Below are 17,921 nucleotides of genomic sequence, written 5' to 3'. Positions count from 1 at the left end.
GACTAAGTACGTTTATAAGGAACTGCAAGCAGAACTCCATGGGCAGATGATGTCAAGTTGGTGAAGGCGATCATAGATTGCCGCCAAAAGGGGATTTTAAAAATAGAATAAAGATGATAGTCATAATAATGCACTCAATGAATTGATTTATGCAATGATTTAGAGGGTTTGATGCACACTGTTGTCATATTTATGAATGAAATATGATGACATCCAACACACATACCCACGGAGCTCAGAATCTGTCTGCACCATCAAATTTGCGAAAATCTTTTTACACCACCCACGCCACAACTTAGACCTCCTTCCAGCAGATCTAAAATTTGCTCTACTTTCAGCCATCAAATTGTCAGGTGCGCTGGGGGCGTGTAATAGAACGCCTCGGCCCTCTGGAATGGCCAGCATAGCGCAGCATGGTCTACCAAATTCCCAAATACACTAAACTAGGCTTGCACTTGAACAAAATTCAAGATGCGGCATTTATAACGCCCGAGCGCACGTAGCTGTCTATAAAAACTGAACCTGAATTGTGTTAATTAAAGAAAGTTTTCTGCACAGTTTCATTAGGTGACTCTAATTCCCATTGCAGTACATACCATTTAATTATTCATTTACCATTTACATACCATTTAATTATTCATTTAAATTAAACTTTTAGTCGCTTTCAAATACAGCTTACTTTGATAAAAATGCTTCATGTGTATTTAGGTCAAGAATCATCAAGGATCTTTTTTTTAGTATATATGAAACATTTCATTTGGTGCAATGCAACGTCGGGTTTTAGTCGGTCTAACAGTTTCTTTAAAGTGAAAATCAACCCAAACATATTTTTTTCAAGAATATGTTCCCAGCAGGCCCACTAGTTGAAACACGGCGTTCTGATTATTATTGCGTTATGGAATATGAGTTAAGCAGCAAAATACACCCCTTTTTGCTCATCTCAGAGGGCGGCCATTTTGTCACTTCCGTCGACTGAAAATGACATCACAGAGATTCACGGCTCAGACAACGGCCAATCATGGCTCAGCTTCAGAAAACAGATGAGCTGTGATTGGCCCTGAGCAGTTGTGATGTCATTTTCAGTCGACAGAAGTGACAAAACTGACCCTAACCCCCAGAGATGACTAAAAACGGGTAGATTAACTCATATTCCACAAACGCAATATTTATCAGAATGCCTTATTTCAAATAGTGGGCTTGCATAGAACATATTCTTGAAAAATATATGTTTGGGTTGACTCCATCTTTAATGCAGTGTGTATATAGGGAGTAAAAGCTTTTTGTATTGTCATGTCAGACATGCATTAGGTTGTTTTAATGTATGTGTGTGTGTACGTGTGTGTGTGCGTAAAACACTCGTGGTTTGCACCATTATGCAAACACTGCAGGGTACAAAGATCCTTTAAGTCCAGTATCAGCTCATTATGTGGTTACAGACCTTTCAATACACAGACGGCGGAGATTGAAGAAGCATGCTTGTTGAGGAGCTGTACCGTGCATAGAGACATTTGACGAGAGTGAGAGAGAAAAAAAGAAAGCGCAGTGAAATTAAATAACACGAGCGGCAAAAGAGTCACAGTGCTGTGAATCACAGATTTCTTGGAAAATGAAGGGGAGGAATGGTTGGCCGCCTATCACTCCGACTGCAGTGTGACTTATGTAAGAGCTTCTTGTGGGGGCAGCCTTCTGCTACATACTACATTAAAAATAAGAGGGGGGGGGGGTGTGAAACAACCTGTTCAGACTTGTCATAACAGCCACTTTGCTTTTATGGTGGGAGTGCCCGTGTATCAAGGAGTCTCGCTTTGCCCGCCCACGGATCAATGTGAGGCAGGAAGTGAAATGCAACCTGAGCTCGTCGTTGGAAGTTAAATACACTATACGGACAAAAGTACTGGCACATGCCACCTTCAGGAAGTGAACAATGGAACGCAAAGTGGTGTTTGTTGCTTTAATAGCTTGAAGGGATGTTGTTGGAGTGCATCTGGAGGAATACTGGTCAATTTGCGGCGTGAAGACGTACGATTGCCAACGTTTTTGGAGCGGCCTATTCTTCCACACCAAACTCATCCAAGCATGTCTTGATGGACCTTGGCCTTGAAAAAGAAAAGGGGCTCCCCCAAACTGTTCCCACAAAATTAGAAGCAAACAATAGCGCAAAATGTCTTACTAAAATTATGAGTTAAGATTAAGGGCCCTGGTCTGAACTTGTGATTGGATCATTAATCGTGTCAATACTTTTGTCCATATGGCTTAAGTTCATTTGCACGTTAGTTTGATTTATTCGGGCTTACCATATTTATCAATGGGTAAAGGATTATCAGTACTGTACAACCGTTTCAATATGATTCATATGTTGGGTATGCTGATCAGTTATTCTTTTTTAGCCACTTAAAGAGAATAAATCAAAATCCTAAAGTCCAATTTGACGTTCTAGGATGTTGTTGTTTGTCCACAAACCAATTTTTCCAATGCCATAGTAAGGGAAAGGAAACATCATTCACATGGAAGCAGCCATAATTGTGAGTTTGGAGGAACACTTCCTGAAACATTCAAATTAATCAAAACATTGATACATTTTTTTCATATTCTCGTGTTGAGCCAAGTAATGAGTTCATGAAACATGGGAGGAGTGCTGTGTCTAATATTTAGACCCTTTAGCTATCTAAATAAAAAATGAATTAGAATCAAACAGCAGTATGAAATACTGATTGTATCAACATAATTCGAAAATGAATGCATCTTTTACCCTGTCAATCAAAACTGAGCATTATTATCTTAGTGAAAGTACAATTTTGGATATAACTTGTCTCATTGGATTGTCAAATGAGAAGAAATATGAGTTAGTACATGTGACTTTAGTCCTGTATGTACATCATGACTAGCAACAGTGCCCTAACAAAAGGAAGTGAGAGCTAAATACCAGATGCAGTTTAGAGAAGTTCAACATTCACAATTCACAATATATATTCAGCGCTAATTTTGCACCCTTGGATAGCAGATGGGCAGACAGACACAATGATGTCATATCTGACATCACCTCTTGGCGGCACATAGAACATATTATTGTAAGGACATATTTTTACTTGACTTCATCTTTAACAATTGTAAATCCTTAAAGATTTAGACTAGGAATGTCCAAACTCCGGGGGCCAAATGCGGCCCATTTTCAAATTTCTACTGGCCCACAGCCTCTGGCATAAAATTAATAATGAGTGGCCCGTCAGTGGTGTTGATCACAGTACAAAATATATGTATAAAAAAAAAAAAAAAAATGTGTTTTATATTTCACCCCCAGATGGCAGCAGACCTGTGGCCACCCATTCGGGTGCTTTGGGAAATATGCTCCAAGCATGCTCTGCCTCTCCAAACACACCTCTCTCAAAGTTGTGTTAGATGTCAGAGTGAACACCTTGCTGCATGACCTTTTGCGTGGCGCTTTCCAGCCCATTTCTAAAATAGAGATTGTAGCGAAGAAAAAGAAAGTTGACTGAGTGGGCCATTGCTTCCAGGACAAGCGGAAATTGTCATATTTTTTCACACTTTTCCACCTCACCAAATCTGGTCCTGTTTGCAAAAAGTTTGGACACCCCTGCATTAGACCATTTTAAACACGGATTCTGATTAATATTGCATTCGTGGGATAAGAATTAAGCACCAAAAGCTGCCTGCTTTTATCCATCTCAAGGGGCGGTCATTTTGCCACTTGCTCTCCACTGAAAATGACATCAAAGTTACTCAGGGCTCAGATAACAACCAATCATGGCTCATCTGTTTTCTGGGTTTCTAATAATGACAAGCACTATAGCAAATGGATGGCTAAAGCGCCGTAATAGCGTCATCGATTTCCACAAATAAACGTTGGACCTCTAATAGAGCGTTACCAATCGTTTATTGAGCCAAGGCACATATTTTACATTTGAAAATTCTCACGACACACCACCAAACAAAATTGTATATATACAAAAAACTATGTATGGTATACTGAAATAATGATGGCCATGTCTCAATTTGATCACAAATGTACTTACTCAGTGCGAAATTTGGGCCAGTTTAGACGAAGACAAATCTATTATATTCTGTTGTATGAACGGCAACAGGTGGATCCACAGATTAACTGTACCTTCTACTATTCAGTGGAAGAGCATTTAATTGTTCTGCTTATCACTATACGTCGGTGGCATAAATATGTTTAAAAAGGATACATTATTTGTACCGGTAGGAAATAATTAAAGCGGAAGTCAACCCGCACATATTTTTTTTCCAGAATGTGTTCTATGCAGGCCCACAAGTTGAAATATGGCATTCCGATTAATATTGTATTTGTGGAATATAAGTTAAGCAGCAAAATGTACCCATTTTTAGCCATCTCAGGGGGGCGGCCATTTTGTCACTTCTGTCGACAATCACGGCTCACCTGGTTTGTGAAGCTGAGCCGATTGGTGGTTATCTGAGCCCTGTGCAACTTCAATGTCATGTTCAGACTGCAGAAGTGACAAAATGGCCGGCCCCTGAGCTAGCTAAAAACGGGTGGATTTCTCATATTCAACAAATGTAATATTAATCAGATTAACCGCATTTCGACTTGTGGGCCTGCATAGTACATATTGTAGAAAAAAATATGTTTGGATTGACTTCCATTTTAATAACCTTCCGACTAATTTAGTGAAAATGGTTATTTCCCACAGCACAGTGAATGTGAAAACACATTCAACCAACTACAATGTGTCATGATAGCATCATTATCACAACACACACCACCTGCAAAACAGATGAGGCACCTACAAAGCTGAACTTTACAAGAAGTTCAAATAAAAGGTCTCGGAAAACACGGGGGCTCAGAGAAAACAAAAGAAGAACAAAAATGATGTCTGCTAACAGGATGCGAGCGTGCCTTGCTGAAGGGTGTGGGGAGATAAAGTTTGTAATGTTCTGGACGCAAACATTTTGGAGTAGATTGATTCCGAGTTAGACACAAACAATCGAGTAGTGTCTAGAGAAATTATGTGAATAATGCGACAAAGAGTTTTCTGAATAGGAGACACAGGCTGTAATACTCACAGTCACGTATAAGGACCATATTGAAACTTAAATGAAACAAACATCCATATGCAGTTTTCGGAATATGTTTAAGGATATCCAATCCCCAAACGTCACAAGCTGCAAATGTGTGAAAGTGTCATCTTGAATTATTTATACAAATAAAACATATTTAACACCAAGGTGCCTGGTACTCACTGCAGTTGAGTAAATAAATGTCCACGACGAAATACAGTAGCGATATGATATATTTTAATACAACACAACTACACAGCCTAATAATAACAAGCCCGGAAGTCTGCAGAGATAGTGTCCTTAAACTGCAGACCATGCGCGGAGTCCTCTCGAAATAGTCCGGACCGGCACATGTAACTTAATAAGATTGGCAATAACATGGCTGCATGGCAAAGACAACTCAGACATCCGCACCTAAACTGTCAAGTGGATTACTGTGTTGTAACCCGCTACTAAAAACAGGGAAACACATTTTGCGATAGTGGGCTTGTTGAAGAAAGTTCATTTACGCTACCGACGTGCTGCAATGAGCCGCACGTTGCTCGGGGCTGCAACTTGCACCGAGCGGACCGGACCGGCCGGCGCGGACGTGTCGGTTCCGCTGAAGTTCGTTTACCTGTCTAATGTGCTGAGCCGGTCGGCCGAGCTTCGAAGACCCCAAGTGTCCGCTGACTTTCACAGAAGGAGGAGGAGGAGGAGGAGGAGGAGAATCCCCGGAGCCAGTGAACCGGGCTGACAGTGACTCTTGTGGCCGAGTAAGCAGGCACCGCCTCGGATCCTCCTTCACCCTCCCTCCCTTCCAGTTGCATCTGCGTGTGAGAGAGAGAGAGAGAGAGCGAGAGAGAGAGAGAGAGCGAGAGAGAGAGAGAGAGAGAGAGAGAGAGAGAGAGAGAGAGAGAGCGAGAAAGCGAGAGAGAGAGAGAGAGAGACGGCGCATGTATGCTGTGTGAGGTCAGGTCACTTTATTTCAGTACATTTGACACAAGGATGCTCGATTTCCCTGAAGAGAACACTGGCCAGTTTGAGCCAGACATCAAGAAAATGGGCGACAAAGAACTTATTTACAGTGAAAATGTCATAAAAATGTTGTTGTTGTTGTCGTTGTTGTTGTTTTGCATTAGAATGGTTGGCAAAAACATGCAGTTTGGTTAATTGAAGACATTGTTGTTTCCTAACCTTTATTGAGCCATAAATTACATTAGAAAAGTCTCACAGCGCATCATCAAACAAAAATGTTGCAAAAAGACTATCTACTGAAATAATGACTGATGATAAGTCACTTATATGACTGGCAATAGGTGGATACACAGCTTTGCACAGGCCAACTGCATCAGGTTTGGCCAACCAGCCAATCGAGGTGTACTAGTAGACCGCAAACTTCTGCAAAAAAAAAAAAAGTGTTTTGTGTGTGTGTTACTATTATTATATATTTTCTGTGAGTGTACGCTACAGCTTGTGCACCTTATCAGTCTCACATTCACATTCACAAGAAAAAAGTAGGTCCATTCTAAAAACTTCGCTTCCTGTCCCTTCAAATACAGTGCCGAGCTGGATTGGCAGCTTTGAATTTAACTCACTAGTCAGTGCTCTTCACTCTCAAACCGGAGACGTGGTGACGGCGAAGGTTCGATCCCTGAGTTGGATGGACATTGCAGGAGTAAAGCGCCACTGGTTACGCATATCCGCCGACAATAATGGATTTAATTAAATTTCTGCCTAATATGTACTGTAGTCACACGAACATCAAGCTGCTTGGTGATTGTCTTCATAACCCTTACCTTAAGTACTTGTCATTTTCTTTCTAATCTCCTGAGACAACTCTCTCTTTCGCTTCCCCTGGTCCATCTTTAGTGTGGTACACACCGTGTAACCAAATAGCACAATGACTCCTATTTAACCTAGTTTGAAGACACCTGTAATGCTAACTAGAAGATACACCATGGCTGTCGCTATGGTCAAATCATGTTATCTTTTCTAGGGGTACCATCATTTCTGTCCAGGTCTGTTTCATTAGTTTATTGTTGAAAATAATTCTGTTGAACCACAATTCAAAAGCAATGTCTTATTGCAATTGGTTAATTTTCATTACATTTTCATTCACCATTACGTTTGTCAGATTCAAGTTATTTCTGTGACCACTGTGTTTTTTTTCTTTCATTAACAGAAGCCAATAATTTTATCCACATGTCTATGTTTAATGTTTTAGAGTTAGTTTTAACGTTTAATCATTCTTTTTTTTTATGGTGAAGAATGACATTCACTTGCAATGAAAATGCATTTTTCTTGTCAGAATATGCTGAATCAGTCAAACTAGTGTGCAGTCTCCATTTTTGAGGAAATTCAACAATAATAACTGAAAAGCGGATTTGGACATGACACAAAACATTCAGAGAGGAAGTTGAAAATACTTTTGTAAAGCTTCTGTTTGAATATATTATTGGAATTTTGATGAGTAAATCTTTTATTTTTCAACATGAAGCCTCTATTTTCATTTGCCTGCCATGTTCAGCAATTACCCCGATACTCATGTTCCAAATTAAGCATTTTTGGAGGGTGAACACCCTGCATAATAACGTAGAACTAAAAGATTAAATAAACAACACTTATAGGCCATAACTATAAAATAATACTGCATTAACTGATCGTGTCTTTCTTATGCCATGTAAAGAGGTATTCTTACACCATAGTCTATAGCTAAACTACGCTACTGCAGTTGTACAGTCAAAAATACAGTGATATTTGTATGAAAAACACTCCCAGGCCATAAATGAGTGTGCCTACTTTTGCCATGTGATGAAATGTTGTTACGCTGCAGGGCAAACTCCTTCATTTCATGCCGTTCGTTACTCCGAAACCATGGGAGCTAGGACTGCGGAAAACCGAGAATCCATGAACCTAACTGCTATATGCTAGGCTCACAAGCTAATTTAAGAGCCACCGAGATAGCTGTCGAGTTCACCAAACACTGTAAGACCTATTTTGTAAAGGAATAGCCTTGTACAAAAAAAAAAACACACACACACGCGCATTTAAACATTACAGTTAGTCAGCCACTTTCCCTTCATTATCACTTTGGCAGTTGTCAAACAACAAACACTAAGGTATAACGCTGTAGGCGTTTCAATGTTTTCAAGCCTTTATTGAGCCAAGCCACACATTTTACACTTGAAGGATCTCACGGAGCACCACCAAAATTAAATAAATTAAAAAAATGAAAATATTGAAATAACGATGGGCTTGTCTTAAAACACACAATTCAAACTGCTGAGATTAAATACAATTATAAGTAGGCTACAACATCGAACAACACAATATGGTAAGTGGTAACCCTTTAGTTTTCTATGAAATATGTTTTGCCTATTGTGCGATCATTGAGTAGTTCTGCACAAATTTGACATATTGCACTGAAGCCAGCATTCAGTGATGCTGCATATTGAGCATGTAGCCACCGTGACCACATCCCGTAATGAGGTGCGGTGACAATAATAGAGCCCACAGTGTTTGGGGAAGCACGATTTCACATTCCAGTGGCTACAATGGAGACGGATTAGACAACACAATGAGGATGAGGCTGGCTGGAAAGGATAATAGCGATGGAAAACATGTGGGTGTCAGACAAAAGAGCGGTCATTCGGGTCGGGAGACAAGACTGAGATCCTCGTGACACGGTTTAGTGGTTAAAACTTTCCTTCAGCTTGACCCCAAATGAGCCGCGTTTTGAAATCATCACTGCCCTGATTTGAGCTTTTACATAACGTGTGAAAGTGCCGTGGGCTTACAGCGCTCCCTAAAGGCTCCTGATGACATGGTGTGGCCAAAAAAGGAATTGCATGTGCTAAATACAGTACATCGGAACCCGTACAGTACAGTACAGTACAGTACATCAGTTCTGGGACGATGCTTTAACTCAATTTTTTTTGTTCATATTCCTTAAATTATCCCGCACACTAAGTGTAAATCAAAGTTAGCCACTGTTAAAACTGTTGCAAAAACATAGCAAAAATGAAACAGTTTAGTTCAAATTTGAAGGGGAAAAAAACTGCGTACAGCTGGGGTGGTAAAATACTTGTGCTAAGGGCTGCGTTCAGTTTTTAAAACAGACAGATAGACCAGGTTTTAAAAGTTGAAGTTTAAAAAATACAAAAAAAATTAAATTGAGCATATGAAAGTGTTTTTTTCTAATGAATTTACCAATTAGTTTATAAACACACACAAAAAGATATACATCAAAATTGACTATTTGTTATTCACAATTTTTTTAACCTCTGGTGTACAGTATTCTTTTCTTGGCATACTTTGTGCACTCTTTTAGAATAACAGACACAAAAAAGACTAGAGGCATAATATAGTTGACATCCACCCAATTGTATGGACTGTGCAGGCAGGAGAGTTTAAATTTCCATTTTCGGTCCTATGGTCATCATCATATTTTTCCTCTTTGCCATCTCTGGAATATAATGCACACAAAACATACAAACAAAAACATACAGAAAACAGCCCTTGGGCCATATGAGCCAAAAGAGCATTTAATCTGTCCAGTCATGAAATTCTTAAGGCAAATTATCATGACTTCATGTCATCTTCAACACCGCTTAACTTGTACAGGGTTGCGGGGAGGTGGTGCTGGCAGCTAAGCTGACAGTGGGCAAAAGGCAAACTACAGCCTGAACTGGTCACCAGCCAGTCACAGGGCACACACAGACACTGTCACAGAGCGGGAACCGATCCCACACACTACCTGGACACAAGACAGGCGAGTGTACCGCTACACCATCAGCAAGTAACTGCAGGCCTATTTGAAAAATGGTTCACCAGCACAATTGTTTTGTTATATATATATATATAAAAAGCATCACTTAACAGTGAGCTGCATCTAATTGTTGTGACCACTCATTTTTAAATCACACATTGGTGAAAATTTGGTAATGACCGCAAAACAGTATTGGTCAAAGGTCACTATTGTAGCGCATGATCAACCCATAGCTTTCATTGAGACAAGCTGGAGGATGCAAAGAGATGATTTACCTGAAAATAATGTGAACAAATTTAATTCAGAAGTGTGCATACAACTTTCAGCCCTTGGTTTGTTTCGAAAAAGTTGGTGACCTATTGCAAAACCTTAGGGCACCCAAATGATCAAGTTCCACTGTTATCCCACTGACAATATGCTTCTGACATTTTATTAATTTGTCTGTACAACGTGATACACTGACACAGAAAAAACGAAAAGCATTAACAAAGAGAATAACAAAAGGGTACAATACAAAGTTGCTTATACTGCTCTCGTGGGTCATATTTGTCTCAGTAGAGTTATGAGGGAAGATAGTGAGACTATACACTTTATTTATTTTTTTTTTTTTAAAGCCACAAGCGTGACTTCACTAATGTTTTTACAATCTCCACGCTGCGACCACTAGTTAAAGAGATGCTTGCTGAATGCAGTCTACACTTGGACAACATAAAGAACGCACAAATAAAGGCAACCATTGTGGTCATCACATAAATCCCGTACATATGTTCAACTGTAACGCATCACTTCACATCTGGACCCAGCCTACCAACAAAAGGCGACGAAAACACGTTTTCTTCCTGCAACAAACTTCAAATGCACCGAAAAAGGCAAACTTCAACTTCAAGCTTTATGTGTGTGTGTGTGTGTGTGTGCATGTTAAAGGCAACAAAATAAATAAAACAAAATGGCACAGACAATTTGTGGATAATGCGAACGGGAATAGGACATCTTGGTGGTATACAAACAGCGCAACAATTATCGTAAAGCCAGGAAACAGCTCATCAAAGACAAAATGTGTCAAAACAACAACAAATAAAACTTTCAATGGAAAAAAAACAAGTAGGAGAAATATGGAATCAGAGATAGGAAGATGACATCTATGCGTCAATATAGTATTTGTATTTACAAACTTACACAATCGAGGTATCAATGCATTGATACAATTGATAATGTGGCGCAAATGAATCCAGCGCAAATAGCAGTGAGCCGGATGACGGACCATGCGCGCCATTAAGAAGACGCGAGTAGCCCGTTAGCAAGCCAAGTCTGTAGTGCGTTGACTGACAATGGATTCAAACAGCTGAAAATATTTTTTGTAAAAAAAACGACGTTTTCTGTGTCTTGGGTGGTCCGCTTTTGATGCCAGATAAAGAAGGCGAACCTTCTTTAGAGTTTGTGGCAAACGTATGCAGCAGACAGTTCCTCCTAGAATGAACCGTTGAAAACGTTTTTCACTTTACAATGCGAGTGGCAGAACAATCAGAACGTATAATGCACTAAATATAAAGGATGTAAACATCACAACTCATTGTTTATCATATCAGTCACATTATTAGCTCTACTTGCCAGGTTGATAACATCTTTGTCCTTCCTTTAAGGCATAGGTATCAACAGTTCACTTTTGCCCCCCCCGCTCTTAAATAAGCCAGATTTGTTGGTCGCAGTGTAGTTATAGGATCTCCTCCACGCCGTGCGCAAAGATCATGACCAGGCCGGGCTCCAGGATCATGTCCTCCCCCATGTGCTGGTTCTCACAGGCCATCACCACCACCGCCTGCTTGCCCGGGATGCGCTTGGCCACGTAGTTCTCGTAGTAGCGCCGGTTCATCTGCCGCGTCTCCAGCGAGGCCAGGCCCTGCGGCCAATTGCGCTCGTGGGCGTTCTCGATCAGATCGTTGACGATGGAGAGCGGGCAGCCGCTGTCGATGAGCGAGCGTTTGATGACGGCCTGCAGGACGGCGTCGGGGGTGGAGATCATGCCGCCCCAGCGGGTCACCCTGGCGGGCTGCATGGAGTTCACCCACCTGAAAAACAATCCATCAAAAATAAGGAGGCTCTCACACGCAAACACTATTTTTTTATTATCTTCTATTTGTATTATTTTCTAAATAAAAGAACTTTTCTACAATAGTCTTCATTTACTGACAAGCAACTGTGCTTCCATGGCATTTGGCAGTTGGCCACAGTAAGGAGACAACTGCTATCTGAGTCAAAAGCTAGGACACAGTATCGTAAGCTAATAATAGAAAAGTCCAGCTAAGCGTCCACTAACATTACAATGACACTGTGATGACAATTCACCTCGATCAGTGAACGAGCAGCGGGGGTTTACAGCAACCCTATGTTATTGTTTCATACGCACAAGGCCTTAGACAGAACCCGCTTTTGCTAATGCAAATGCAAATAGCGAGAAGAGCTGTATAGTTGCTACGTTAGTGGAAATGGAGAAAAGATGCTGAGGCTTTCAACTTCGCGGTAAGTTTGAAGCGGTAAGATCAGAGAGAGATAAAAAAAAACGAAGGGACTTACTCCAAGATCTCGTTGTACTCGATGGTCTCCTCCAGGTTTTGTAGGTTGGGGTTAGCGCTGCGGATGGCTCGCATATACGCTTTGAGCAGCTGAATGTCTCGTTTCTGGAGTATGAGAGTGCCACAGTGAGTACGCCAACACAGCCCTTTTAACAGTCAGTCATTAAGTGACCATCCACTAATCAAAGTAAACCAGGCTACTTTAATAAATAATAGATTACAAAAAATTGAAGACTGACTTCACTGGGGATATGTTACAAACCCACTCATGATAGGTGAAAATCCGCAATATAGAGACACCATATTGAAGCAACTTTTAAAAAATAGTTATACTCCGACCACACGATTTCATCACATTCAAAATACACTTGAATTGTCTGACACACACTACAAGTATTCCTTCCTAACTATTCTCACACTACTATCACACTCTCCCTGTTCAGAAATGAGAGACTATAGTAGAACAGCACTTTGAGGAAATGAAAATACGACTACCCCTCACACAGTTCTCCAAATAACAGGCAAAGCGCGCTTTGCGTCAAGCTATTTCTTTGTCCCTCCCTGTTTACTTTAAAACTGACGCATAAAACAAAGGATAATTGAACATTGTATGTTTAAAAACCAAAATGTTCAACCAAACCATACAATTACAAATGTCTGTTAGCTTGGACAGGCTAATGGAAATTAGCATTGATATCACGGTTATTATAAAGCTTCTAACAACTGATACACAGCACGCAGAGAGCAGCAGCACATATTAAACAGAGCATATTACAACATTACTCACAGGCATATATTGTCTCTTCTCTGTGGGAACAATGAATTTTACTGGAGTTTAGTTGAGGGCCTTCTCTTCCTGGTTTTCTTCTCATATTACACTGCATGTTATTGGACCTCAGTGCGGTCCGGCTTGTTGCAGTACAACGCGGTAGGCATACTACACTGAAGATACGCAACTCTAAATTCGGACTTGCAAGCAAAGAACACAGTACTGCAAAGACGCGACGGCTCAAAAAAAAAAAAAAAAAAAAAAAAAAAAATCTGCGTTGAAGTGGGGGTGCATAATGTGAACATCATCATCTTTAAAACACAATAGAAATATTTACACATGTGCAGTGCATTTAAAAGCACATCAAGACACTGAAGGTGAATATGACAACTGTGTATAATAAAACAGTAAAATTAGATATCAGTATCGCAAAAAATAAATAAACAAAAAGGAACATAAAATGAAATATTTCAATTGCATTTTGATTTGACCTGATCTACAAAACCGGAAAAGAAAAAAGTTCTGTGACAACAAAAACACACCAAAAAAACATCCGCTACGAAAAGAACATCAAAGAAAGTAGTTATCTGCAAATGAACACAAACAACTGAAATGTAAAGATTCTCCTTTTATCTGTCACAGAGACGCCTAATGACTTAGAGAGAATATAACAGCAATTGCTAAGTACAATACTTGTTAAAGACTCTCAGCCACACTCAAGCAAATGCACTTACTTGCTCGCCCAGCTGGTGTTTATGTTCAGCCACAGTTTTCTCCAGATCTGAAATTTTGCTCTGCTGTTGCTGGACGACACTTCGCAAGTGTTTGATGCAGTTATGGTTGGGCAGCTCGTCTTTGGGCATCTCCAAGCTGCCGGTGGGAGAAGAAAAAAGACGAGTTAACTTACTGTATGTTCTCAGACATGATCGACCACTTTTGATGGTTGAGCATTTTCGCCATCATGTTGCATTGGCTTATGATCAAATGGATAGGCAAGGGTGAGAGTTGTGTTGTCACCAGAGGACGAGAACGCCAGCCACTCACCCACACCCCTCCTCACAGTTGACGGGCCTTTTGGGGTTGTGCTCGCAGTCTTTGAGGTGCGACTGCAGCTGGTCCAGTCGAAGCGTAGCCGTGCAGCCGAAGTTGGCGTTGTCACAGCTGATCTGCAGCTTGGACAGCATGTTGCGCATGATGCGCGGCACGGGCCGCAGGTGAGCCAGCGTCACTACCGTGCGGTCCACGGGACAAATCTGCTGCTGGGCGAACCACTGCGTGATGCAGGCATTGCAGAAGGCGTGCTCACAGTGCGGGGCCTGATAAGAGAGCAGCGAGGCCACAATATTACAGTTCGACATTGTTTGAAACTTTATATCGTCACTGTTGTTTTTCTGCAGAAGCGGTGTGCCGTAATTGTAATGTTAGACTTTGCGAATTTACTTTATTTCTGTTGATCCAAAACAACCTTTGAAACGGCTTTTCAAGCAAGAAGCGAGACAGGCTGGACTTACACGAACGGACTGGAGAGTGAAGGCCAATGTTTGAGGCAAAAGGGTGGTTCTTTTTGCAAATTGATCCTCCTCAAAATGTGCAAAATGGACCAAATGCACAGCAGCATAATAAGCAATGCAAATTGCAAGAAAAAAACAAACAAACAAGAAAACAACTACACATTTGTCAACATCATCAGCAGAGATGTAAACAATTGTAAATAATTAAATACAAAAATATTAAACCCTACAGATAATGGATGAACATATATGACTTAGTTGGCATCTTGTGATTAAAACAAAAATCGGAACGTGTGTCATTTGTATTGTGGATCCAGCTACTGCTCCACTAAACTGCATGTAAATGTACCGAGTGACTTACCTGCACTGGTTCTTCTAGAACACCGCTACATATTGGACACAGCAGATCTTCATCCACCTCCCCTTGGAACCTCGTCACTTCGTAGCCCATGGTGCATCACTGGCACCGACCACCTCCTATGACAGAACACTGAAAGTGTGATTTTTGTAGCCAACTTAAGGAAGGAAAAGATAGCAGGAAAGGCAGAAAATGACAGGCTACCTCACTCACAAACAGCCTCGCATACTTCCATTCAGCTGGTGACTGGGCTAGACCTTTTGACCGGCAGGAAGACTCTGGAAAAAAAAAATAAACCACACACACTCTTAAACAGGCCTAGGGCTATTTTTTTGTAATCAATATATTTACCGGTATGACGTTTCGTTTCAACACAATTACAAAACCGCTATACATTGCTTAACCCCATCCTTCCCCCAAACAAAACACTCTCTTCTGTACTTGACATCCTAATTACCAAAGATTACAAAGCAGTCTAGGGCTATTTTAGTTTTTCTTTGTCATCCTACACGCTTGTTCAGAAATACTACCACCACAATATTATCTTTAACGCAAAACACCGAAGTGCCCTTTGATAAACCTAGAAACATAAGCACTTGAATTACTTTGCACAGAAACCAGCTAATAAATCTTTTGGAACTCTGGCCAAATGCCTCAGCCTTTCATTAGAGGGTGTGTACAACGAGCTTGTTGTAATTGTTTTGTTTTATTTAATTACATAAAGAGTCCTCGGTTTGCGACGTCATGCGCAGTTACGAGGTTTATTTTTTTTTCAAGGCACAATGAACACGTTCTTAGTGCATACTGTTGATATAAATTTGACAGATCAAGGTTACAAACAGCGCGAAATTAAGTAGCTTGTGTAGTGGCAGTAAATATGTTGTCATGCATGTTACCGCGTATTCCGATTTACGTAAACAGCCGTCGGAGATGAACTGCGTCGTATACCGAGGTCCCCCATCATGTCATCGTCTAATTCTTTAATTGCTACTTTGAAAGTGGGGTGGTAGCGCTTTCTTTTCTATATGCACTGTAATTCTCAGCTACGATTTAAATTTGAACAAATACTTTTTTTTGTTTTAATCAATGAAAGACGTGTTTTCATGTTACCATGATCCAACCATGTAGCATGTTATCCACACAGGCAAGCAGGTGATGCTGTGCACTCATTCGCCACCATCATACTCACTCGATTCCCCCAAAGCAAGCCGTGACTCAAAGTTAGCAACGCACCGCTTTGGCACCAAAAGTTACGTCAAATGTATAGTAAATGCGCGCATCCTTACAATGCAGTGGCGATTGTGTCCGCCTCATACACGTAGCGCGCTAGCTAGCGAACCACTTATGCTGTCGCTGTATTCTTCTGGACATTAGCCTCGGAGCTAACCAATCAGAGCTATAAAATTAGCAAGCTACGCGCGGACAAATGGCTATCTAACCTTATACACAATCGACCAAAACACCATAGCAAAGCTACAGACTTACCTGCTCGTGTAGTAAAACAGCTGCCGGAGAGGATTTTTGTGTAGTTTGGCTCGTGTGACTGTTAGCCTGGGCTAGTCGCGTCCTGCAGTGTTACATCCTACGCCGTTTGCGTCACCTCGTACGCCGACTGAAGATGACGTCACGGCGCAGCTTCTGCCAAACTCTCATCAGATGCAGGTTGGATTGATTAATGGTCATTCTCATATGTCCAGATCACTTTGGTTCTAAATCACCATTTATCAATTTAACGTGAAAAGAAACACATTTAAAAAATGTTTTTAGAAGTGTCACAAAATGTATACTTAGGAATAGTATCGTCTCATTAATCACAAATTCACTTAGTCACTGTGAAATTTGGGCCTTTTAGTTGAACAAAAAGCTATTATTCTGTTGTATGACTGGCAGCAGGTGGATACACAGCTTAACTGTATTTTCTGACAGGTACAACACGACAAATGAATACAATAAATATGGTAATACATTTATGGAATTGAAGAATTTTGCTCCATCGCTCACGGCACAATAATGTGGATGGGAATCACTGGTTAGTTTTCAAATTAAAATTTACTAAAGGTGTAATGACATCCGACTTCAATTAGAAAATTTGTTTTGATTTAACCGAACACAATTGAATTATAAAATTTTTAAATGTACCATTTTTTAATTGTATCGCACCCTCTGTATCGAGATACATATTGAATTGTCTTTTATGGGAGATGCACATCAGGTATAAATTGGTCATTGGTTTGATGTTGCTGATTATTTGATGTGTCTTTGAATTTAACCAACTTAAATAGTTTGGGATTTGGAGAGTTTTTACATGTTACATTAATAAATGTGACGAAAGCTACCACAGTACTATATTGAATCAAATCGCAATCTCATTGAATCTAACCGAATCACTTGAAAATATACCGTTCTTGAACCATAACGTACCCCATGTATCGAGTTATATCAAATAATCTTTTAATGGACAGATGCACGCCCCAAATACTCACCAATTTGTTTTACAGTATGACAGTGTCAAGGGAAAATGTTAGACAAGGGACAGTGCTTTAAGAATCACGAGAGTCAGTTCGAATACAACCTGATGGCCCTGAGAACTCTGCCTATTTCTCGTAAGGTGAGGTCAATTATACAAACACGAACAGCCAGTTGTCTACCCTATTCAACTGGCATCTCCCAACCACAGAAGAACACGGCCAACTGTATTATTCTCACACTAAAACAAAAGAGTAAATGAGATTACTATTAACAGATCATACATTTTATAACTACGTGAAAAGACAGGTATTTTTCTAATAGCATTTAGTCTTCTAGGGAGATTTTCTCTTCTTGATTTGGAAAGTGTCTGTGGGGACTTTTGTCTATGACATTAGAAATCACAGTTATTGGACTTTCAGAGTCAATTCTTATTCTTCCA

The 17,921-nt window shown here is 40.4% G+C and overlaps 2 protein-coding genes across 2 annotated transcripts in view; both read right to left on the bottom strand.

The window, feature by feature from the left end:
• Positions 1–8,135, bottom strand: part of dgkaa (diacylglycerol kinase, alpha a) — a 35,592-nt gene extending 27,457 nt beyond the window's left edge. The window contains exons 1-2 of the mRNA XM_086026009.1: positions 7,837–8,135; positions 5,672–5,864 (exon numbers count right to left, since the gene is read on the bottom strand). The gene's annotated coding sequence lies outside the window, so the exon portion shown is untranslated. The remainder of the gene's footprint in view (positions 1–5,671; positions 5,865–7,836) is intronic.
• Positions 8,136–10,087: 1,952 nt separating this feature from the next.
• rnf41 (ring finger protein 41) lies at positions 10,088–16,667 on the bottom strand. The gene is made up of 7 exons (XM_086026031.1): positions 16,499–16,667; positions 15,218–15,291; positions 15,017–15,132; positions 14,189–14,460; positions 13,879–14,014; positions 12,377–12,480; positions 10,088–11,871 (listed from the first exon to the last, which is right to left on the bottom strand). Exons 3-7 carry the CDS (start codon positions 15,104–15,106, stop codon positions 11,517–11,519), a joined length of 957 nt encoding a protein of 318 aa, XP_085882157.1. The 5' UTR covers positions 15,107–15,132; positions 15,218–15,291; positions 16,499–16,667; the 3' UTR covers positions 10,088–11,516.
• Between the last annotated feature and the right edge of the window lie 1,254 nt (positions 16,668–17,921).

The sequence above is a fragment of the Filicampus tigris genome, chromosome 1, assembly GCF_054856515.1.
Source record: "Filicampus tigris isolate MCC_2025a chromosome 1, RoL_Ftig_1.0, whole genome shotgun sequence".
Lineage (NCBI taxonomy): Eukaryota > Metazoa > Chordata > Actinopteri > Syngnathiformes > Syngnathidae > Filicampus > Filicampus tigris.
This window is presented reverse-complemented; position numbering and strand designations above follow the sequence as displayed.